This window comes from Mizuhopecten yessoensis, unplaced genomic scaffold (assembly GCF_002113885.1).
Source record: "Mizuhopecten yessoensis strain PY_sf001 unplaced genomic scaffold, ASM211388v2 scaffold10877, whole genome shotgun sequence".
Lineage (NCBI taxonomy): Eukaryota > Metazoa > Mollusca > Bivalvia > Pectinida > Pectinidae > Mizuhopecten > Mizuhopecten yessoensis.
In genome coordinates this window covers 297,593-323,435 of record NW_018408766.1, presented here as the reverse complement: position 1 = coordinate 323,435, position 25,843 = coordinate 297,593, and the positions used below count along the sequence as shown (strand labels likewise).

At 37.6% G+C, this 25,843-nt stretch overlaps 1 protein-coding gene across 1 annotated transcript in view; it reads left to right on the top strand.

The window, feature by feature from the left end:
* The window catches only part of LOC110463215 (PMS1 protein homolog 1-like), a 29,663-nt gene extending 6,424 nt beyond the window's left edge, over nt 1–23,239 (top strand). Inside the window, exons 4-16 of the mRNA XM_021517624.1 lie at nt 674–954; nt 1,696–1,818; nt 4,179–4,319; nt 5,326–6,195; nt 7,756–7,851; nt 8,797–8,899; nt 11,741–11,876; nt 12,693–12,765; nt 13,203–13,327; nt 14,667–14,861; nt 15,345–15,475; nt 21,714–21,874; nt 22,574–23,239. Coding sequence (XP_021373299.1) covers nt 674–954; nt 1,696–1,818; nt 4,179–4,319; nt 5,326–6,195; nt 7,756–7,851; nt 8,797–8,899; nt 11,741–11,876; nt 12,693–12,765; nt 13,203–13,327; nt 14,667–14,861; nt 15,345–15,475; nt 21,714–21,874; nt 22,574–22,777 — 2,639 coding nt within the window. The 3' untranslated portion in view covers nt 22,778–23,239. The remainder of the gene's footprint in view (nt 1–673; nt 955–1,695; nt 1,819–4,178; nt 4,320–5,325; nt 6,196–7,755; nt 7,852–8,796; nt 8,900–11,740; nt 11,877–12,692; nt 12,766–13,202; nt 13,328–14,666; nt 14,862–15,344; nt 15,476–21,713; nt 21,875–22,573) is intronic.
* The last annotated feature ends 2,604 nt before the right edge of the window (nt 23,240–25,843 follow it).

The window sequence follows — 25,843 nt, the reverse complement described above, 5'->3', positions numbered from 1 at the left end:
ACAGGCTTATTACAGGACTAGGAAATAGCAATTATTGTCATTTCTACTGAACTGTTATACATACAGATTGTCATTTCTACTGAACTGTTATACATACAGATAGGCTTATTACAGGACTAGGAAATAGTAATTATTGTCATTTCTACTGAAATGTTATGCACTAAAAATATTTAAAAAATGTAAAGGCAGATATTATCCATTTGCAAGATTTTCATCTCATTTGCTGTATATCTGTTCAGGTACCACTTTATCTGCTGTACATCTGTTCAGGTACCACTTTATCTGCTGTACATCTGTTCAGGTACCACTTTATCTGCTGTATATCTGTTAAGGTACCACTTTATCTGCTGTAAATCTGTTCAGGTACCACTTTATCTGCTGTACATCTGTTCAGGTACCACTTTATCTGCTGTACATTTGTTAAGGTACCACTTTATCTGCTGTATATCTGTTCAGGTACCACTTTATCTGCTGTATATCTGTTCAGGTACCACTTTATCTGCTGTACATCTGTTCAGGTATCACTTTATCTGCTGTACATCTGTTCAGGTACCACTTTATCTGCTGTATATCTGTTAAGGTACCACTTTATCTGCTGTAAATCTGTTGAGGTACCACTTTATCTGCTGTACATCTGTTCAGGTACCACTTTATCTGCCGTACATCTGTTTAGGTACCACTTTATCTGCCGTACATCTGTTCAAGACTCTGCCTGTAAGACGACAGATATACAACAATGTAAAGAAAAAGAAAGAGGAGCTGAAGAAAGTGGAAACGTTAGTGATGGCATTTGGACTGATATTTCCCACCATCAGGATCACACTTCGTCATAACAAAGACCTAGTGTGGCAGAAAAACCCTGTTCAAGATCTTCGTGCCTCCATCACTGGAGTTCTTGGCAAAAATGTTTTGAATCAAATTGAATATAAGAAGTTGGAAAGTTTAGATCCAGAGGTATGGTATTATATCATCAGAGCTCAAAGTGATGCATGTTTTATTTGCCAATATATACTATCCTAAATAAATGTACATGTAGCTATATATAGGGTCTACATGTGGACTCAGGGTGCTATCTTTCGGATGGATTCAAACCAATATGTGTCAAATCTTCTGATTGGCAGAGATTTGTTGGGAGCCTCCTCAGGCTTATTATAAATTATCCACACAAGACTCGCAATAAGACTTCTCATGTCTCCCTTTGAATGAAAGGGAGACATATTGTATTAGTATTACTGATTCTTCCTTTCATATCTTTCCTGGGCAAATGTTAAAAATGTATTGATGAAATTTATAGGAAATTTGCATTTAATACCCATAGCTGTGCAGTGTCCTGGTACTGTGATCAGAAGCCATGACCTTCACTCTTGGTCAGAGGTCAGATAATTGCTAGTATTGGTGAAGTCTTGTTCAATCTGTAGATTTTCAGATACCAGTATATGTTTTCATGTTAACGTCTTGTGTGAAAGTTCAGGACCACAAATCAAACTTCTCATAAATATTTATTTATCAATATTTAAGCAAAGGATATTTATTACTTATTATCATTATTCATTTCATTAATTCAAATCTTAACAAAAGGAGTCAATATTACAGTACAACCATGAAAATTAATTATTATTCATAAAAATCAAATGATTTGGTGTTTGATATTTGAATTAAGATTTTTTTTGTTTTTGTTCCTTGGCCCTAATACAGATTATTGTGGAGATGTATGTCCCCAGAAGTGACAGTGACCCTCAAGTGACCAGTCGATCCACTGCTGACCGGTGTTTTATTTATGTAAACTCACGACCAGTCATTCTCAAAGACATTGAAAAGGTGATTCCAGACATTCTTAGGACAAAGAAAACAGTTTTGAGTCATTCACCTAAGGCCAGCCTAGATAATATTTGTTTGCTACGCACTGACTTACTTTCTATGAATGATCAAAATAGTTTTACGTATGTGTGGGAAAACTGGTTTCTAGTGTCAGTTCTGTTATATACTTTAACTGTTTATTATCCTTGTGTATTCCTTTGTTATACCATTCTACAAGTAACCAAACACTACGGTTTGGCTGCGCGTTGGACGTATGCTTCCTGTCGAGCAGCAGCTATCGCCGGTACAGTCTATTTGTTTACATATAGGTGTATTAACATTTGAGACGACCAGATTTTGGTGAGTCGTCAGAAGACATTCTGACCTCACTGCACATATGCCATAGATTTGGCCAATCAGAATGTGTGTGTGATACAGTAGGGCCGAGAGGCTGGGGAATAAATCAGGATGCACAAGCAAATACAGTGACTTGCATGGCCAGTTACTGGCTGATTGGGAGAAGTATCTTCTCCACCCCGAGCAGTGTAACAGTGCTGCATGTGTACTGTAGCAGTACAGCCCCGTTAGGGTGTAGGCATACCGTAGGGCAGTGTATTGGGTGGGGGTGGACTTCATATATATATATATCTTTGGTTATATCTATAGGCCTAGTTTACCACGTGGTAGTGTTGTTCCGATTAATCAATTTAGTCAACGTCTGGTTGTTTGTTTCTGAAAATCGATTAATCGATCCTTGTTTTCCATGAACGATTCTAAGTTGACTAATTTAAATATAAACAAAAATAAACTTGGATACTGTTATTACCGCCGACATCAAGTTGTTTGTTCTTGGGCAAAACAACTTGACCGAACGTCTCGCACAACGACGATGCTGATTGGCTAGCCGGTCCACCCGACAACCAATCAGAACTTGCATTTCAATAGAAATGCTGAATGGCTCTGTCAGTGCGTGACGATATATATGGCAAACCAGGACATTTCGGAGATTAAACTCTATGGTCATCCGGGGGCTACTGATTTAAACGTTTGGAAGGTATTGTTTGTCCTTAGCTGGATATAAACTATCTTGCAAATAAAATGTTAAGTTTGACGGGGTGTCTTAAGGTGAATACCAATCCATCACAGCATTTCTGAATACAAGATGCAGCGGTCACAGCATAATTGACATTATAAACATCATCAATTTCATTTCCAAATACATATATTTTTCAATAATTATAAGGTTCTGTCAACAAACTTATTGTTTTTTGTATGAATGTTGTGTGTTATTAGCGAAATTCTCTTAACGTCGGGGTTTCCCCGCTAATGAAAGTGAAAGTAGATTCCTGAAAGCGAATATAACCTTAAATTACTAAATTTAAGTTCAATTTGATCGATCAATAGTCGATCATCAGTTACTCAATTGGAAGTGATAATCGAGTATGAATTTACAAGCGATTCCCAACACTACCACATGGGGGCTCTATAGGTTTACTAAATACAACCTTTCTTTTACCTTACTGTATCAACTTTGTTCTAATTCGTATACTGTATATTGTTGTTATAACTGTACTTTCATCATATTGAACGGCTAACTCAGTCGTGTACTATGAAATATGATTGGTTTATGACTCTGATGCTCCTTCACCTCTGTCGGACCTGTGTCTGCGTACAGACGGACGCAGTAGGAGGTTCCTGGGGATTTCCAAGGGTCAGTTTGTCGGTAGTCTTTGGCTAAAACAAATTACTATATCATATCATTCATCTACCGACACTTGCAAGGCTTTACCTACGGACGTCCTTTTACAAAATATATATTACAGACAAAATTGTATGATGCTCCTAGGGTTGAAAGAAATGACAAGGCAGTGTTCTGATGATCGAAATTGAGAATCCAGTTTCTTTTATGTCTAAAATACCAATCAAAATTGTTTTGCACATATTTAAATGGAACTACCCTTATTGTGAAGTGAATTGGTAGGGCCATTGGGATTCATAAGAGCCATGATTTTCTGTTTATGTCTATGTATCAAGTAGTTTGTTGGGGTTTCAATACTCAACCTTTTCCAAGAGATTTAATTATGAAGCATACTTTCAACATTGTCCTTGGTTCATATTTGAGAGTAAACGATGTATGGTCCGTTTCAAAATTGATCATAAACGAAGGATAGAAGGCAGTATTTTCAAAATGAAAATTTAATATTGTTTAGTGAGTATGGATATCACTGCTTTTCATGCATTTCTTAGAATGTTGTCTTGAACAATTTATGATTGAAAATCTCCTAATTCTGAGTCATCTTACAATTGATCAATCAATATTTTGCCTTTAAACAAAAAATTGACCTGTTGCTTAATTGTGATACATGGTTATTACGTTTCAGCTGCTGAAACAGTACTATGCCTCCTCACACTCCTGTGATGGAGCACGCGTGCCTGTCTGCTGTGTGTCAGTTGTGCTGCCCTCTAGTGAGATTGATGTGAACCTTGACCCCAACAAAACACGAGTACTTCTTCACCATCAGGTACCTGCAAGTTTTAACCTTCGACAAAAAGTTCTAATATTCAAATCTTGTTTGACCCCAACAAACTCCTTACACTGGTGAAAGTTTTAGAACAGTTTCAGTTGATAGCCAAATTTTGTTTACTACATTGGTTAAATGCTTTTGCTTAAATGCAGTTTCAATTGGTAGGCCAATTTTGTTTTAATTGTTTCATTGAAAAAGGCATTGGTTATAAATTGGAAAGATAAGGTTTGTAAATAAAATGTAGAATGTCCCAAGTTAGGAGAACACCATGCACCAGATAAGCACCTACGTGCGGTATGGCCTATTTATTACATGTATAAAAGAAAAACCCATGTTTCTTCACATTTTACACATCTCCAACTTTATATTGTTGCAGATATTTTAATTGTACATAGAATTGGTCGCCTTCTAGTTTCTCGCTAGAGAGAATTTCTCTTTAGCTCAGTGGCAGAGCGTCTGACTAGTGGAATCATCCGGTGGAAGCACACTACTCTCTTTCCTGTTACAAATGGTGTCGGTGGGCATCCATGTACTGACAGGGAGTTAGAACCTGGGTTGAGGTGTTCAAAGGCAACACATTTTAAAAAAATACGAAAGTAGTGTGGCAGAAATTACTCGATGCATGTGGTAGAGCATCCCACTAGGAAGTCTGGGATAGCTACTCCTTTCATGTTTCAATATGAGCAATGTTACACTAAACCCTGTCTAATCTGACATATTGTGGGGCACAACATATTGGTCAGATTAGACAGGGTGTTGTAGTACACAAGTGGTATTTGATCAGATTCATAAGAAAGGAAATGACAGGATATCATAATACACGGCAGAATAGATAGGTTTTACCTTAATAGGTACATTAATTTGTTTTTGACAGTATCTGTTTTAACACCTTTACAAGGAAATATCCCTTGGATAATGAATGTACATGTATTGCTACTAAAAAAAATGTAGTTTAAATATCTAATTTTATCCTGTCATCTGCATACATACAATTCTGCTCCAGGTATCTGTTGCAACTGTGGTCAGAACTCTCTTGGAGGAAGTGTATGGGGCAATAGAACCAGCAATTTCCAGCACTAAACAGAAATCAAATGTTGATGAGGATTCGGCTGAATTATCTACCATCTCTGATCAATCCTTGGAGCTGAGTTTAGACATGACCTTTAGGACAAATGACCAGCAGAGGGACAATTTTACAAAAATAACTGCTTTAGAAAATACAGTAAATTGTGATAAACAAATACCTTTCTTTAAGGTTACCATGGAAACCAGTGACGGTAACAAATCAGACAATTTAACGGTACAAGATCAGGTGATCCCAGAAGGAGTTAAAATCTGCTCTAGAGGGAAATCAGTCTCTATTGACATGGATTCAAATAGGATTGTGAGAGAAGGTGATATTTCAGAACTGGAAGTACCACATGTACCAACAAACGTTATAACACCACCTATTGCTAGTACTAAGAAACAGGAGCAGATAACTCTATTTCATGAAGAAATTGTGAGGACACAGAAAGGTTGCTTTGATATTGTGGGAGACTGTTTGAAAGATGTGTTAACTGATGATGATAGTCTGTGTGAAATGATGGAAGATGTTCCCGATTCACAAACAAAGGGAGATAATCATGATTCTCAAACAAAGGGAGACAACCCTGATTTACAAACCAAAGCATTCCTTCAAGAGACAAATTCAGATTTGTTCGATGATAGCCTAACGGACATGTTGATAACTCTGGAACAGAAAAAAGATATATTAATGGTCAATTCAGACTCCAAACAAACTGATGACAACAGCAGGTCAGAGGTCACACCTGGTAGTGAACTCTGGAGTAAAGGTCAATTGTTAGCTGATTCTGGCAGTGCTGTTTTACAGGTAATAATTCTTGCCATTAGCAAATCATTGTGTCCGTCAGTCCGTCCATCCACTCTTTCGTTTCCAGAGATTATTTCGAAATCTGAAAGCCTTATCTTTCTGAAATTTGACGTGGTTTTCAGATGTGCAATAGGGGTTTAAACAATTTCTAAGGTCAAGGTCACTGTTATCAAAAATGAACTGTAGGGGTATAGTCCTTATCAGGGAATCCAAAAGTCTTATCTCTTTGAAATTTGACATGGTGAAACACTGTGATATATGTACTTGTGCAATAGGGGTTTAAAAAGTTTCTCATGTCAAGGTCACTGTTACTAGAAATAGACCATTGGGGTACAGTCCTTATCTTGGAATCAAAAAGACTGATCTTTTATAAATTAGACATGGTGAAACACTAATATGCAGATGTGTAAAAGGGGTTAAAACAAATTCAAGGTCAAGGTTACTGCTACTAAGAATTGGAGTACAGTCCGTGTTCTAGATTTGACATTGTTCTTTTCCATCATAATTTACTTTAACATCCTTCAAAGCAAGATATAATGAAAAAATGTGTCGGTCATTTTGTAGTTGTGTAGAATTCAGGAATTATTCAAAATATTCACCCGTGAGTAGAATTTTCCAATCCAAGACTGAACGATTATGGAATGTGACAAATTGGTACCAATTTATTCAGTATTAAGCCCAGGGAGCAAACACAATTTTAGATGGACTTGTTTCTGGATAATGAAATATCATTTGTTGGAAATTCTACTGACCTGCAGCAGGTTTGGGTGGGCTTATTACCAGGCATGGGCTTATTGCTGGACATTGTGATGTTCAACATTTCAAAAATTCCCATAAATTAGACCAAACCCTGATGTAAGAGTGAATTAGTTTCAGCTTCTTCCTGCACTCAGAAATATGGAAGAAATCTGTATTCAAAATCCTTCTTGAAATTTATTTTTGATGTTTTCATTATTTCTTCTAAGCATTTAGTATCATTCATTTCTCGATGAATTGCATTAAACGCAGTACACGGCTTAAAAAATGTAAGGAGATTATGAAGTAATCTGATTTTGTTTTGATATCCTTCAAAATCACATTTCAATAGGATGTGAGCTGACCAATAGCACATACCGTGGTAGTTTATTTGTGTGAAAAGTCACGGGTTCTCAGGTTTTATCTTGCCTTGATGTGAACAGTCAGTATATACATTCATAACTTGCCTTTACCAATACAATTAATATTTGTTTAACTTTACTTAGTGTTCGGTTATCATCGGCCAAAACTAAAGCTGCAACAGTTTTGAATATTTTGGCTTTTTTTTCTTTCTTTTTTTCACTTTTGGTATTTATTGAGAATTGAGGATTTCCTGATACTGGAAATATAACTGTATTAACAATAATGTTTAAGTGAAATGTTTTCGATACACATCTTTAATCTTGATATGTCCTCAATTCTGATTGGCTGTCAACAGTATGATATTCAAGCTATTAAATTTGATTATTTTATTTTGAAATTTAAAATTATTCATCGACCTTTCTGAACATAAATTTTGAAAATTTATGGTTTTTGTCCTGTCAGCCTGTGGCATTGCTGTCGGCAGGAAATTCAAAACGACCTTTAAACTCGTCACCTGACCTTTCTCCTCCGAGTAAGAGGAGGACCATTATGCCAGAGGTTTGTATGAAACAACAAATAAATATTCTATCCAAAAGGAATGGTAATAAATTTAGATCTAATATTTTAATATATATTATTTTAGATTTTCTTGATGCGCATAATATTGCCGATTCAATGTCTGTCAATTTTTATATGCAGTGTAAAAATGAAATGTACATGTTTGCAACAATGTCGGATAACTCAGATATAACATTTTATTGGCTAAAGTATTTTTTTTTTTTTTTAGCTTAAATTGATATTGATGATTTGATACCCGAACTATAATAATTAATGCTTAATACCATATTTAATACCCAGTATATAATATTTGCCATAGGTCTGCAACGATACATTAACATGTATCACGATACTGTGCTCACGATACGATACGTATCACAATCCATTAACATGTATCACGATACTGTGCTCACGATACATTAACATGTATCACGATACTGTGCTCACGATATGATACATTAAAGTAAGAGTAGAAGCAAAGATAAAAGATATGTTGCTAAATTTTGATGACAATATTACAACAGGGAATAGACCTTAAAGTTTCGCACAATTCACATCTTTTGACACGCATGCTGACCACTCCAACAGTGTTAGAGGTTTACACAGCGAGATACTTTTGACAGGCACCGTTGTTGCATTTGGCAAAATCAAATCCGATAGAAAAAAGGCTGATGCTGACCTGAAGCTGTCACGTACTCGCTATGTGGGAACGGATATTAGTAGACTAAATTCTAAAACAACAAAATCTGGAAAATATTGTAGGTATATATATATATATGTATATATATCGTGACCTCCAAAAAATGATTGTATATCTACCATATTCAAGATATCGTGATAACTCGTTGCAGCCCTAATTTGCCAGAACACTTAAAATGCATACACTTGATTAAGTATGTGAGAACTGTAGCAATAACTGTAATATGGTAACATGAAAATCAACAGGAGGGCCAGCCCACTCTGTATGACATGGTGTCCAGTCAACCAGTGCAGAGAGGTCAAACAAAGATGGGATACAGTACATTTGTCAAGGAAAACAGATCTCTTGGTATGTACAGTTAAACAGATCTCTTGGTATGTCCAGTTAAACATCTCTTGGTACGTACAGTTAAACAGATCTCCTGGTATGTACAGTTAAACAGCTCGCTCGGTATGTACAGTTCAACAGATCGCTCGGTCTGTACAGTTAAACAGATCACTTGGTATGTACAGTTAAACAGTTCTCTTGGTATGTCCAGTTAAACATCTCTTGGTACGTACAGTTAAACAGATCTCGCGGTATGTACAGTTAAACATATGGCTCGGTAGGTACAGTTAAACAGATCGCTCGGGATGTATATTTAAACAGATCGCTCGGTATGTACAGTTAGACAGATCGCTCGGTATGTACAGTTCAACAGATCGCTCGGGATGTACAGTTAAACAGAGCGATGAATGTACAGTTAAACAGATCGCTCGGGATGTACAGTTAAACAGAGCTCTTGGTATGTACAGTTACACAGATCGCTCGGTATGGACAGTTAAACAGATCGCTCGGGATGTACAGTTAAACAGAGCGATGAATGTACAGTTAAACAGATCGATCGGTATGTACAGTTAAAAAAACCGATGTATGTACAGTTAAACAGAGCTCTTGGTATGTACAGTTAACCAGATCTCTTGGTATGTACAGCTAAACAGATCTCTTGGTATGTCCAGTTAAACATCTCTTGGTACGTACAGTTAAACAGATCTCCCGGTATGTACAGTTAAACATCTCTTGGTACGTACAGTTAAACAGATCTCCTGGTATGTACAGTTAAACATATGGCTCGGTAGGTACAGTTAAACAGATCGCTCGGGATGTATATTTAAACAGATCGCTCGGTATGTACAGTTACACAGATCTCTTGGTATGTACAGTTACACAGATCGCTCGGTATGGACAGTTAAACAGATCGCTCGGGATGTACAGTTAAACAGAGCGATGAATGTACAGTTAAACAGATCTCTGGGTATGTACAGTTAAACAGTTCTCTTGGTATGTCCAGTTAAACATCTCTTGGTACGTACAGTTAAACAGATCTCCTGGTATGTACAGTTAAACAGTTCTCTTGGTATGTCCAGTTAAACATCTCTTGGTACGTACAGTTAAACAGATCTCCTGGTATGTACAGTTAAACAGATCACTGGGTATGTACAGTTAAACAGATCGCTCGGTATGTACAGTTAAACAGAGCGATGTATGTACAGTTAAACAGATCGCTCGGTATGTACAGTTAAACAGATCGCTCGGTATGTACAGTTTAACTTCTATTCAATACCTTTTGTTTTATTTTCTGAAGTAGTTCAATGTCCCTTTTTCCATATTTTTTGTACTGATTCGTACATGAGCATGTGTCTCTAAATAAATCACCAGCCCCTTTATAATGCCAAAATTTGCTTGAAAAATTGTGGCAGTATAATGAGGTTTTACTATATACTGCATATTTATATATATTGAAATCCCACCCAAGTCAAATTTCAAGTCCCAGAGTTTTAAAGTTACTACCGGTAATAGGTTTTTCAAGTCCATGAGCTTTTCAAGTCTGATTTATTCAAGTCCCCCTAAGTTCAACTGTTTTTCAACAATAAAATATTCTAAAATCACTTGATTTCCTTTCAAACAAATTTTTCACAATTTCCCAAAATGAGCAATAACAAGTATATCATTGTTTAAATTTGTCTAAAAATGAATCCACAATAAACAAAATATTTTCAAAAATGCAACAGGCTACACCTGGATAAGAGCTCTTTTATTAGGGCTCCGTATCAGAGATACGGGTGCCCTATATATAGAAATAACTCTGTCTGTCTGTCTGTCCACAAATTTTGTTCCTGGCTGATAACTTTGGTATTTATTTACCGATGTACATAAAACTTGGTCAAGATCTTCAGTTAACAAAAATACACATTGAGGTAAAAAGTCAAGGTCAAAGGTCAAGATCATTATGTTCAAAGGTCAAGGTCAAATTTTGTATCTTTTCACTGGTGAACATTTTGGTACGACACTTTGGAGCAATGTTGTTGCTCAGAATTAAACAAGGAGTCAACTGACCTAAGGTCAAGGTCACTCGGTCAAAGGTCAAGTTAAAATTTAGTATTTTTTGCTGGTGAACATTTCATTATGGCACTTTGAAGCAATGTTTGTGGGAATTAAACAAGGAGTCATTTGACCAAAGGGCAAGGTCACTGGGTCAAAGGTCAAGGTCAAATTTTGTATCTTTTCACTGATGAACATTTTGTTATGATATTATGAAGCAAAGTTGGTCGGAATTAAAGAATAAGTCAACTGACCAAAGATCAGGGTCACTGGGTTAATGGTCAAGGTCATTTGGGTCCAAAGGTCAAAGACAAAGTGGATCTCTGACTTTGACCCTGGTTCTTGATGGAGGAGGTATATAAGGTGAAATAAAACAAATCAAAGCTAACAAATGAGTATTGCACCGGTATTTACATTTCTGTTAGCCCAGCAAATATGGAGGTGGAAGGAAACAAGACTCACATCATAGTACATGTAAAATGTATATTTTGCTTCCTTGCGATTCTTTTTGAAGTCCAAATGTCATACGTCAAGCTCGTGCTTATGGGGGATATATTGCCACAAGACGGGGCCCTTACTGACCTGTCAGTGTTCTAGTTGATTTGGTTACCAGTGATTGACCTTGTCCAGATCTTGGTACAACATTCCCTACTTTTTCAATTTATTTCCCCAATAGTCCTGGAAACAGAGTACTTTTAATAAATTGGTCATGGGCACATTTGTAACAAACAGAACAGAAAAAAAAAGGATCAGAACTTTTATTACCAGGTAAACCAATTGAAATGTAGTTGTTGAATATTCGATTTCCATACACGTTTCTCCTTGTAGTTGTAGCTAAACGCCCTACCGCTACCTTTGATGACGTGACAAACATACTTAAGCATCAATGGGAGGAACTGTCACATGATTTACGACAGAAATATGAGAATGTCTCTCTTGAAAAGTCTGACCTTTGTTCACTAAGGTAAGCTATACAATGACAGCCTATATATAGTCAGTACATTGACTTTATTTATCCCAAAAGACTGTTTTCTTCTATTCTTTCATTAAAACTCTTAACTTTAAAAAAATCATGTTTGGGATAAAATCAGATCATCAATAGTCATTAGTCAAGAAACACATATAAGGTGAAATATTTCCAAAATTGAAAATTATCGGCTTGAATTTATTTTGACAACAAGGACCGAGGTGGCCAAGTGGTTAAGGCGTCTGACATTCTGATAATACTAGCCCTCCACCACTAGGTCATGGGTTTGAGGCCTACGTATATGTGGGGCAGTCCCCAGGAACTGGCCGTCGGTCAGTGGGGTTTTCTAGGAACTCCGGCTTTCCTCCACCGCCAAAACCTGGCACGTCCTTAAATGACCATAGCTGTTAATAGGACGAAAAACACAAATAAACCAAACCAAAATTATTTTGACATCACCAAGTTAATCATACTTAAAAGTTAGTTATGCTATCATATGTGTGTAGGTCAAGTCAAGATTATAATCAATCATTTGTGAGAAGGGCATTTATCTTGTAATAAGCCCAGCTCGGGACCCATAATTTCTAACACTGGTAGTAGGCTTGGCCTGTTACAGGACGATGAAATCACATTTGATAGCATATACACTGGACTGTTATATATACGGATTGGCTTATTACCAGGCATGGGCTTATTGCTGGGTAAATACCTGGTATGTCAGGTTTTTAAGCTAAAAATCATTTACGAGGTATGATGATTTATTCTTGAGAAACTCTTTTCCATCTATAATACTGCACTTGTACTTGATTCCAGGGAACCTGTTTCATCTACAAAATCGGGAAAGCACCTTGGAAATAAAATGAAGCTCAAAAGCAAAGTAGTACCGGTGAGTTTTGAATCTTACTTGAATTAATTGCTTTGATGTTAGTAAATGTGACAGCCATAGGTAGGAAAAGATTCATCCAACCAATGTCAAGATGTTACTCTACCTCATGTTATAACCAATGGATAATATTGTACACACTGTCAGAATAGTAGGTTTGATGTCCCTTATTTATCTGATTTGTTAAAATGGTCAATTTAATGGAATATGTTTTCCCAGATTCCAGGTCTAGTTGCCATGACAGAAAGTGATTTGGTAAGAAGTGAGTAAATTGCTAATAAATACATGTTGTATTTTTTCGTAGAACAGTTGGTACATATGAACTTCAAAAATAAACCCCTGCTAAAACAACAACTTAACAGAAGACATAAAAGTTAAAGAATTGTTAGTTTTGTTTATTAGCAAACTTTTACGTTGGTTCTACCATTGCTACCTTACAGACAGGTATCAGCATAAAAGATCAGCTACTGCTGGCAGCAGAAAGAAGGAAATCTAAAAGGGACACTGTCATTTCATTCTCCATGGAAAATTTACGAAAAAAGTTTTCCAGGCAGCTAAACATCAGGTTTGTATACTGATAAATTGAATGTTTCCTTTTCAAACTATAAATTCTCAAATCTCATTGGTCAATTTATTTTCTTGGCCAAATTATATGAAATAATTGAATACGTACCAAATTTTGACTTCAGGAAACCTCCTTCTCCAGTGAAATTGTTTTTGGCTTATGGTAAGCAATTATCAGACGAAACATTCAACAGACCAAACAAACTTGTTCCAGTTTCTCTGTAGTGAAAGCAACACAGAATATGTCGTCATGGAGGCATGGTAGTCTAGTGGTAGGATGCCGGGCTCGGTACCGTAGGGGTTTTCAGGTTCGAGTCCATCATGGCACTGTGTTGTATCTTTGAACAAGATACTTTACTCTGCTTGTTCCAGTCTACTCAGCTGTAAATGAGTATGTGGTTGGGCAGTGCTGGAATTGTTGAATGCTAGCTGTGAGCACCTAAATGGCAGGACCAGCTGTATGCTCCCCAGGGAGTTGAGAAAGATGTTGGCTGGCTGCAAAGGCCCTATAACCACGGATAATTATTTGTGAACCGCTTTGAGACGCCCTACAAACTAGGTTGTGATAAAGCGTTATATAAGAACCTCAAATTATTATAATTATCATTAGACATTTCCAAAATATCAAAATGTACACAGAACAATGTCTCCGACGGCTCGATACAAAGGCTAAGTGATAGGTCCTCCCAATTTAACTGGATATGTTCATGTCAGAAATGGAAGGCAGATTTACAGTTTGAAAAAAAGAGGATTTTTTATACATGATGAAAATTTGAAAAAGAAACACCATCAGTGCTTAAATAAAGTCAAACAAAACTGGTACAAGGTCAAAAATGAAGATCATGAAGTCAAAGAAATAGGTTTAAAGTTATAAAGCAATATGGTTTCAAGTTCAGCCAAAATAAGTTATAGGTCAAACTTTTTTAGATGATTGTAAGGAAGGAGGTAATGCAACATGGTTACTAGGTCAAACAAATATGTATTAAGGTCAAACAACATGATGACAGGGTCAAGCAAAAGGGGTCAAACAAAGTTGTGTTATGGTCAAACGAAGTAAGCACCGGGTCAAGCATTTTATGAAACAAAATATGTTCAAACAAAATATTTACAGAGTCAAACAAGATGATCAAAATGGTGCCAAAATCAAACAAAATAGTTAAAAGGTCAAATAAAATGGTGAATAGGTAATACAAAAAGGTTATAATGCTTAGAAATGTACAGTTCCACTTTTCATTGAATCTTGAAGAGTTAAAGGAACATTGATTTATTCAAGACAAAATGGACAAATTTAATCTGATATTAAAATATGTTAATTTCAAATCCTTATTTAATATTCCTAGCCAGGTGCCAAAGAGTCCAAAGTTGAACTTGATTGGCCATTTGAAGTCATGTGGTACATGGACATGTTGCCTTGGTGAGAAAATCTGCGTTTTGAATTGCCACCGTGTGCAAGAGACAGTTTTGTATCACCAGCTGATGTCGGACCACGTACTGTCGGTCACGCCCCTGGACCAGCCAATCAAACTCACTCCTCAGTAAGAAAATATCCATTACACCTAAATCACCTAAAATGAGAAATGGCCACTTTTTCTGTAAAATGAAAGCTTCTTTTATTTTTGTCCTATAGTGATTCTTTTGAATCCCAAATATCCTGATTGTTTTAGTAAGGAGCTCTTTTAAGTAGAAGTTTCAAATTAAAATGTCATGAAGCTTAGCAATGTGGAAGTAACTGTTTCATTTCTTGATTTATTATTTTTTAACACATTTCAGATAAGTTGTCTAGTATTGTATTTTAAATAAGTCTAGATTGGAGAATAAAATGGCAAATGATACAAACTAGCTTCACTGTTTTTCTTAAAGGATTTAACCCTTTCAACCCTAGGTAACTTTAATGGACTCTACCATACATTTAAATGGATGAGTCCATTACGGTCAACAGGGGTGAAGGAGTTAACCCCCAAAAAAATATATATATGATAAATTAATCTACAACACCAGTAGAAATTTTACATTTTCAGAAATGTTGGGGGTAAGAGTGAATGGGACTACCTCATGTCCTTAGATACAAACCGTTTCCCTGGCGATATATATAGCTTCATTACTGACGAGAGGATAGTGGACAATGGATTCAAGGTCAGATGTTACACAGGTAATTAATTCAAATAACGTTTTAACAATGTGAAGGACAACTCTGTGCTTATAAATACCCTATTTATTCAGAAATATGACCATGCGTGGTGATAAGCCCACCCAATTATATTACAGTTCAGTAGGCCCACCCAATTATATTACAGTTCAGAAGGCCCACCCAATTATATTACAGTTCAGTAGGCCCACCCAATGATATTACAGTTCAGAAGGCCCACCCAATTATATTACAGTTCAGAAGGCCAACCCAATTATTAGCTCACCTGGTCCGAAGGACCAAGGTGAGCTTATGCCATACCGTGGCGTCCATCGTCCGTTAGTCCGGCCGTACGTCCGTACGTCAACAATTTCTTTAAATAACTTCTTCTTCTTAACCACTGTTTGGAATTAATCTAAATTTGACCGGAAGCATCCCTAGGTGGTGGGGATTCAAAATTGTACAAATAATGGGGCTGACCCCCCAGGGGGCTGAGGGGCGGGGCCAAAAGGGGTCAATTTGCTCATATTGCTTTAAGTGACTTCTTCTCTGGAACTAAGAAGTGGATATCAACCATATTTGACTCGAAGCATTCCTAGGTGGTGGTGATTAAAAATTGTACAAATGGTGGGGCTGACTCCCCAGGGGGCTGAAGGGCGGGGCCAAAGGGGGCAATTTGGCTATATTGCTACAAACGACTTCTTCTGCAGAACTTTGCCATTTATATTGAACATATTTGGTCGGAAGTATTCATGGGAGGCAGGGATTCAAAATTGTACAAATGGTGGGGCTGACCCCCCGGGCTAAGGGGTGGGGCCAATAAAATGTATTACTTTGTTACTATGGTTGAGATCCCCACTATATAACCATATATACAATTGCTGAGTATAAAGAGAAGAATGCACATTTGCTTCCAGGATGTCTCTAGGGTCTGGCCCCACCCTTGGAGACATAGTCCCTGGGCCATAACTTGAAAACGGTTGAGATCCCCACCCCAAAACTATATATACAAATGCTACGCATAAAGAGACGAATGCAATCATGATATCAGAATAGACCCTGGGGTCTGACCAAACCCCGAGGGACCTAGTTTCTTAGTCACAGCTTGGAAACAGTTGAGAGCCCCACCCTATAACCGTATATGTACAATTGCTGAATAAAAAGAGATGATTGTACATATGCTTCCAGGTTTGCCTTGGGGACTGCCCCACGCTTGGAGACTTAACCCCTGGGTCATAACTTCAGTAGGCCCACCCAATTATATTACAGTTCAGTAGGCCCATCCAGTTATATTACAGATCAGAAGGCCCACCAAATTATATTACAGTTCAGAAGGCCCATCCAATTATATTACAGTTCAGAAGGCCCACCCAATTATATTACAGTTCAGAAGCTCGCCCAATGATATTACAGTTTAGAAGCCCACCCAATTATATAACAGTTCAGAAGCCCTCTCAATTATTAGCTCACCTGGCACGAAGTGCCAAGTGAGCTTATGCCGTGGTGCGGCGTCCGTCAGTCCGTCCGTCCTCGTCCGTCAACTTTTCCTTTAAACAACTTCTTCTGAAGAACGGACAGGCCTAGAGTCATGATATTTGGCTGAAAGCTTCATTGGTAGGAGCCCTACAAAGTTTGAGAACGAAAATGACCTTGACCTGTTTTCAAGGTCACAGGGGTCAAATATGTCAAAAACTTCAAACGACTTCTTCTAAAGAACTAAAAGGTATAGAATCTTCATATTTGGCTGATGGCTTCCTGGGATAGAGCCCAACAAAGTTTGAGAATGAAAATGACCTTGACCTACTTTCAAGGTCACAGGGGTCAAATGTGTCAAACACTTCAAACGACTTCTTCTGAAGAACTGAAAGGTATAGAATCTTTATATTTGGCTGGTGGCTTCCTGGGATAGAGACCAACAAAGTTTGAGAATGAAAATTAGTTTGACCTACTTTCAAGGTCACAGGGGTCAAATATGTCAAAAACTTCAAACGACTTCTTCTGAAGAATTAAAAGGTATAGAATCTTCATATTTGGCTGATGGCTTCCTTGGATGGAGCCCAACAAAGTTTGAGAATGAAAATTACCTTGACCTTCTTTCAAGGTCACAGGGGTCAAATGTGTCAAACACTTCAAACGACTTCTTCTGAAGAACTGAAAGGTATATAATCTTTATATTTGGCTGGTGGCTTCCTGGGATAGAGCCCAACAAAGTTTGAGAATGAAAACTAGTTTGACCTACTTTCAAGGTCACAGGGGTCATATATGTCAAAAGCTTCAAATGACTTCTTCTGAAGAACTGAAAGGTATAGAATCTTTATTTTTGATTGATGGCTTCCTTGGATAGAGCCCGACAAAGTTTGAGAATGAAAATGACCTTGACCTTCTTTCAAGGTCACAGGAGTCAAATGTGTCAGACACTTCAAACGACTTCTTCTGAAGAACTGAAAGGTATATAATCTCTATATTTGGCTTGTAGCTTCCTAGGAAAGAGCCGAACAAAGTTTGAGAATGAAAATGACCTTGACCTTCTTTTAAGGTCACATGAGGCAGATATGTCAAACACTTTAAACGACTTCTTCTGAAGAACTGGTAGTTATAAAATCTTAATATTTGGCAGGTGGCTTCCTGGGAAAGAGCCAAACAAAGTTTGCGAATGAAAATGACCTTGACCTACTTTCAAGGTCACAGCGTTCAAATATGTCAAACAGTTCAAACAGCTTCTTCTGAAGAATTAAAAGGCATAAAATTATAATATTTGGCTGGTGACTTCCCGGGATAGAGCTCACCAAAGTTTGCAAATGAAAATGACCTCAACCTACTTTAGAGGTCACAGAGGTCAACAACATTTTAATGGATTTGTTCTTGAGAACTAAAAGGAATGGATTCATAAGATTTGGCTGGTAGCTTTTTGGAATAGAGCTAACCAATTTGAGAAGGAAAATGACATTGACCTACTTACAAGATCACAGGGAAAAATATGTCCAACAACTTCTGAAGAAGAATCAAAAAGCATAGAATCTTATAATAATATTTTGCTGGTAGTTTCAACAGATGGAGCCAACAAAGTTTGCGAGGGAAATATTTTTAGTGCAATATAATATTTAATGAGAATATTTTGCTATGACTGCTTAAATATTCAGGTGAGCGATACAGGCCCTCTTGGGCCTCTTGTATTACAGTTCAGAAGGCCCACCCAATTATGGGCTTATGGCATGGTCCGGCGTCTGTCCGGCATCAACTTTTTACTTTAAACAACATTTTCTCAATAACCAAAAGGCCTACGATGATGATATTTGGCTTGTAGCATGCTGGGATGAAGGGCTACCAAGTCTGTTCAAATGAATGACATTGACGTATATTCAAGGTCACAGGGGTCAAATGTCTTAAATTCTTCAAACAAATTCTTCTCAATAACCAAAAGGTCCAGGGAACTGATATTTGGCCAGTAGCATGCTGGGATAAAGGGCTTCCAAGTTTGTTCAAATGAATGACCTTGACCCACTTTCAAGGTCACAGGGGTAAATGTCTTTAAATCTTCAAACGACTTATTCTCATTAACCAAAAGGCCCAGGGTACTGATATTAAGCTTGTAGCATGCTGGGATGAAGGGCTACCAAGTTTTTTCAAATGAAAGACCTTGAACCCCTTTAAGGTCACAGGGCTCAAATGTCGTAAAATCTTCAAATCACTTTTTCTCCATAACCAAACGGCCCAGGATACTGATATTGGGCCTGTAGCATGCTGGGATGAAGGGCTACCAAGTTTGGTCCTTGTTCGACATTCAAGGTCACAGGCGTCATATGTTTAAATCTTTTGATAGGTTCCTATGAATCAAACACTGATATTCTGCCTGTTGCTGTATTTTAGTCCACTTTCAAGATTACAAGTGTGAAATTAATACCAGATGAGCGACCAAGGTGAGCTTATGCCATACCGTTGCGTCCGTCCGTCAGTCCGTCCGTCCGTCCGTCCATCCGTCAACAATTTCTTTAAACAACTTCTTCTTCTTAACTACTGATTGGAATTCAACTAATTTTGACTGGAAGCATCCCTAGGTGGTGCAGAATCAAAATTGTACAAATGGTGGGGCTGACCCCCAGGGGGCTGAGGGACTGGGCAAAAAGGGGTCAATTTAGCAATATTGCTTTAAGCGACTTCTTCTCTGGAACCAAGAAGTGGATATCAACCATATTTGACTGGAAGCATCCCTAGGTGGTGGGGATTCAAAATTTTACAAATGATGGGGCTGAGGGACGGGGCAAAAAGGCGGCAATTTGGCTATATTGCTACAAAAGATTTCTTCTGTAGAACTATGCCATGGATATTCCCTCATATTTGGTCGGAAGCATTCACCCTCATATTTGGTCGGAAGCATTCATGGGAGGCAGGGATTCAAAATTGTACAAATGGTGGGGCTGACCCCCCGGGCTAAGGGGTGGGGCCAAAAAAGTGTATTACTTGGAAATGGTTGAGATCTCCACCATATAACTGAGTATAAAGAGAAGAATGCACATTTGCTTCCAGGATGTCCCTAGGGTCTGGCCCCACCCTTGGAGACATAGTCCCTGGGCCATAACTTTAAAACTGTTGAGATCCCACCCAAAGGTGGCAGAGTACAGTAGAAATGGCTTGACCCTAAAAATAAAGGGCATGTCTCGGATAAACATGGATAGCGGATTCATCCTGCACAACACACCTACATATATATATATATTTATAAACTACATTTTTAATAGGTGTTTTTTAGAAGAACATTTTTTTTTTCAAAAAGTAATTTCCCCAGATTTGGGACTTCTGAAAACCATGGTTACCACATCAAAAAACACCAAAATATGCAAAAAATCATGATTTTTAACCCAGAATTTGACCCCCGCAAGTAGAATTGTTTTTCTTAAAACCTGTCTGAAATTAAATATCGCCTACTCGGTAACAGAAATACTCACGTTTTAGCATAGGTCATTCCGGTGGATTTTTCACAATATTTACACATGTGCTGAGTACAAAAATAGACTACCTGAAAAGCTAGCTTTTGTTGTGTAGACACAGATTCGTAAATGCCCAAAATTGTAGTCTCAAACCAAATTCGACTTTTCTTTTTTTTAAATTATGAAGCCCACATAGTCCACTTCATCATGTATATGCCAATTTTAGTGCTGATTTTTTTTTTAAATTTTGATACATGTTATATTACAGGGGTTATTCATTGTATAAAAATATCACCCATGGCCACCGTACGCTACTGTACTCTGCTACCAAAACTACATATACAAATGCTGGGCATAAAAAGAAGAATGCAGTCATGATATCAAAATAGACCCTTGGGTCTGACCGAACCCCTAGGGACCTAGTTTGTTAGTCACAGCTTGGAAACAGTTAAGATCCCCACCCTATAACGGTATATACTATTGCTGAGTATAAAGAGATGATTGCACATATGCTTCCAGGTTGGCCTTGGGGACTGCCCCACCCTTGGAGACTTAACCCCTGGGTCATAACTTTGAAATGGTTTAGATCCCCACCCCAAAACTATATATACAATTGTTGGGCATAAAAAGACGAAGCCAGTCATGATATTAGAATTGATCCCAGGGTCTGCCCCACCCTTGCAGACTTAACCCCTGGGTCATAACTTTGAAACGGTTGAGATTCCCACCCCAAAACTATATATACAAATGCAGGACATAAAGAGACGAATGCAGTCATGATATTAGAATTGATCCTGGGGTCTGGCCACAACCCTAGGGACCTAGTTTCTGAGTCACAACTTGGAAACTGTTGAGATCCCCACCCCATACCCATACATAAAATTGCTGGACATGAACAATCTAATATAGATATGCTACAAGGATTGGCCTTGGGGTCTGGCATATTCCCTTGGATCTTATTAGGAGAATGTTTTGCCATGATTACTTAGATATCCAGGTGAGCAATACAGGCCCTCTAGGCTTCTTGTTTAGGTACAGGGTGAGCCCTGCGAATATATCGCCACTTTTGCCTGACTGTGTTTCAGTCCCGTGTGTTAGTCTTGGAACTAAAACACACCTTCTGAACTAAAACACACCTACACTTGGGTGTTTCAGCCAAGCCAATCAGGCGAGAGGTGGGCGGAGCTTGTTACCGAACTCGAAATTAATTAATTCAAACATATTTTATAGACATAAACAGTCAAAGGGATTGGGCACAAGTTCTTAAAACTTACTAGGCCCTCTACCGAAATTAATTGAAAATGACTTATGCAGTATTATATATTTTCTGATTGTAGATAAGGAGAATGGTACATCACAAGCGGATGTTGTCGCCTTGACGGCCTTTATTCCGGTATATGGTATTCCTGATCTGTCTGAAGTCTTAGAGCTAACCTGTACAACTGGAGCAGAGAGTGTGTCTAAGTCTCGCCCTCTAAAAGTCCTCAACTATCTACAGGTATAGACATTAAAAGATCTGAGTCTCGCCATCTCAATTAAGTACTTCAATTATAGACATTTTAGTGTCATGGTCGCCCACTCAAAGTCTACAAAAACTATTTACATTGTAGAGTGTATGTTTCAATCTCAGTGTCTGCAAGTCCTCAAATATGCAGAAGTGTAGACATTTAAAGAAACTGTTTCCCTGTCTCCTCTCACAGTCTGTAACTGTCTTCAGGTATTAAAATTCTAGAGGAAACATTCGAGTTTTGCCGTCTCAACATTCTACAAGTATAGAAGTTATAAGACTCATCCTTACAAAGTTCACAGAAACTACATTAAAGCGAGTGTGTTTCCGTCTCACTCTCTCAAAGCCTACATCTACCCGTAAGTATAAACATATAGAGTGGTTCTCATTGTCCACCGGTCTAAGTTCTCAGTTAGCTACAGGTATAGTGTCTCAGTTCTGCCATCTCAGACTTTCAGACTCATCTGCCTACAGGTCTGAATATTTCAGGCTCGTCTGCCTACAGGTCTTAAATATTTCAGGCTCGTCTGCCTACAGGTCTGAATATTTATATTTCAGATTCTGTCTTGCTCTTTTTCTCTACTGAGTGAGTCTCAATCTTACCATCTTTAAATCTGAAGCTGCCAAATTTGACGCATTGCAAGGAGAGGGTCAAGTCTTATGTATATCATATTATTTGACTTTTTGTAGGGAGAGGCTGTAAGAATGGCTAGGAAGTTACCACCCCTCCAGGACCGGGAGGAGGTACTGGAGTTACTAGACCAGATGACCACGATTTTCCCCGACGGCTGTAAAGTGTGTTTGCATGACAGATCGTTCTGTCATCCAATCTACGACATTGACGACCTTCCACAGACTCAGTCAGATATGACACAGGAGGTTTTGTCTTCCTGAAAACATTATATATCCGATCAGTTTTGACAGAATGTTATTACTAACTGAAAACAGAATCTCATAGATGTGACGCTTGAAGTTGTCTCATTCTTGAAAAACTTGCTAAAAATATTTATGTTGATTTTGTTCTGACATATATAAATTGCCATTTAGCGCTGCATCGGTCGAAGGATGTGCTACGTTTGTAGCCTGGGTTAAGGTAAATATCATAGAAAAGCATACACCGACTGAAGTTGAAATATGCCATTTATTAAAATTGAACTTCGTCAGGTGTGATACTATGATACAAAATAAGCTATTGTGCGGGAAAACACAGTTTTGGACAGTTTTCTCCTAAAAAGAACTTGAGTATGCATGTACTTGTTAAAGACTGTTGAAAGATTTGAATGTTTAGTTCAGGATTCACTTGAAATGTGTACTTGTTAAATGATGACAAGTTTATTCTGAATATAAAGTTTAGTACACATAATCTTTGTTACATGATGTTTGTGTTATACTGGGTTTGTGAACTTGACAAATTAAGTACTGTATAGCGGGTATATTTCGCTAGGGTTTTGATTTCGCTATATTCACGCTTCGACTAATATCCGCGAATTCTACACACCAGCAAAGTTATCTCAAAGTGTTGACCACTTTTACAGACCTTATCACAACATGTTGAAACTATTTATAACCCAACCCTGTTATGTAAGCTTAAATGAAGTCACTGGCAGGTGACAACACTCTGGAGCAGTGCTTTCAAACGGTTTACCTGTGTTCCGAGGTTTAAATGATGACACTCAAAATACTTTGCACAATACATGGGATTCAGGTGCACATCCAAATTCTAAAAATTCATTTGGTCTACAGAAGTGAAATTTGTCTCGTAGCTTGTTGGGGTAAAGGGCTATACAATTGTTAATTTTAAAAAAGTGAATGATCTTTACCAACTTTCAAGGCTACTGGGATAAATTGTATAAAATGCCCTCAAAATTATTTTCTAAAGATGCTCATAATACATATTGCAGTGAAGGATTATCAGGATTGTTTGAAAGAATAATATTCACTCGGTTTAACCCTTTCACCCCTATGTAACTTTAGTAGACTCTACCATGCATTGATCTTGATGAGTCCATTTTGGTCTACAGTGGTGAAAGTGTTAAAGATCAGTAACAAATATTCAAATGTACATAGGATTATGATATATGGCCTACTGCTTACATGGATATAGAGCTATCAAGTTTATTGCGATCGCCTTTTGTCCGCTGTCGTCCGTCGTGCATCTGTAAACAATTTACATTTTCGACTTCTTCTCAAAAACTACTGAACCAATTGCAATGAAATTTTGCAGGAACCTTCTATGGCAAAAGATGAACGGAAATTGTGACATATATGGTCCCCACTCCCCAGGGGCCTAAGGGCTTGGGCCAAAAAGGGTCAAATTGACTCGAAATTCAAAAAATCTTCTTCTCTACACCCAGATATGGTAGAATCAAATACTCTTCTTGGATGGAAGGGTCTTCAGGTACTTTACCAAAATTGTGAATTTCATGACCCCAGGATCTCACATTTCCCCCCGGGGAGTGGGTAAAGTTTACTATAGTTTATATTAGAAATTGACATTTTTGAGCATAATTTGTTTAATTTCCATTGGAAATCATTCAAACTTGGTTATAATTATAAGTATAGGATGATGATTTGATGGTATGCACATATTGACCCTGGATGACCCCCAAGGGCTGATGGGCGGGGCCAAAAGGGGTCAAATTGATTTGAATTTCAAAAATCTTCTTCTCTACACCACAAATATGGAAGAATCAAATACTCTTCATGGATGGAAGAGTCTTAAGGTACTTTACCAAAATTGTGAATTTCATGACCCCAGGGTCTGGAATTTCTCTTTGGGGAGGGGGGAAAGTTTACTAAAATTTATATATAGGAAATAGATATTATGAGCATAATGTGTTTAATTTTCGTTGGAAATCATTCAAACGATTGATTGAGTTTACAATAGTTCATATAGGAAAATGATATTTTCCAGAATGATTTTGTTACTTTCCATAACCGAAAACCCTAGGATGATGCTATTTGGCCAGTAGCATGCTTTGATAAAGGGCTACCAAGTTTGTTCAAATGAATGACCTTGACATATATTCAAGGTCACAGGGGTCAAATATGTTTTAAAAACCTTTAAACAACTTCTTCTGAATAACTAAGAGGCCTAGGGTAATGATATTTGGCCAGTAACATGCTAGGATGAATGACCTTTATTTCTATTCCAGGTCACAGGGGTCAAATATGTTTAAAACCTTTAAACAACTTCTTCTCAATAACCGAAAACCCTAGGATGATGCTATTATGCCAGTAGCATGCTGTGATAAAGGGCTACCAAGTTTGTTCAAATGAATGACATTGACTTATATTCAAGGTCACAGGGGTCAAATGTCTTAAAATCTTCAAACGACTTCTTCTCAATAACCAAAAGGCCCAGGGTACTGATATTTGGCCTGTAGCATGCTGGGATGAAGGGCTACCAAATTTGTTCAAATAAATTACCTTGAATCATATTCAAGGTTACTGGGGTTAAATATGTTATAAACCTTTAAACAACTTCTTCTGAATAACCAAGAGACATATGGTGCTTTAATTTGGCCATTAACATGCTGAGATGAAGGGCTACCAAGTTTGTTCAAATAAATGACCTTATCCATTTTCAAGGTCACAGGGGTCAAATATTTTAAAAACTAAACAACTTTTTCTGAATAACCAAAATTCCAAGGGTGATGATATTTGGCCAGTAGCATGCTTGGATGAAGGGCTACCAAGTTTGTTCAAATGAATGACCTTCGCTCATATTCAAGGCCACAGGGGTCAATTGTCTTAAAAACATTTACACATATACTCCTGAATAACCAAAAGCTCCAGGGTGATGATATTTGACCAGAAGCATGCTGGGATAAAGGGCTACTAACTTTGTTTAAATGAATAGCCTTCGCCCATATTCAAGGTCACAGGGGTCAATTGTCTTAAAACCCTTTAAACGACTTCTGTATAACCAAAAAGTTCAGGGTGACGATATTTGGCCAG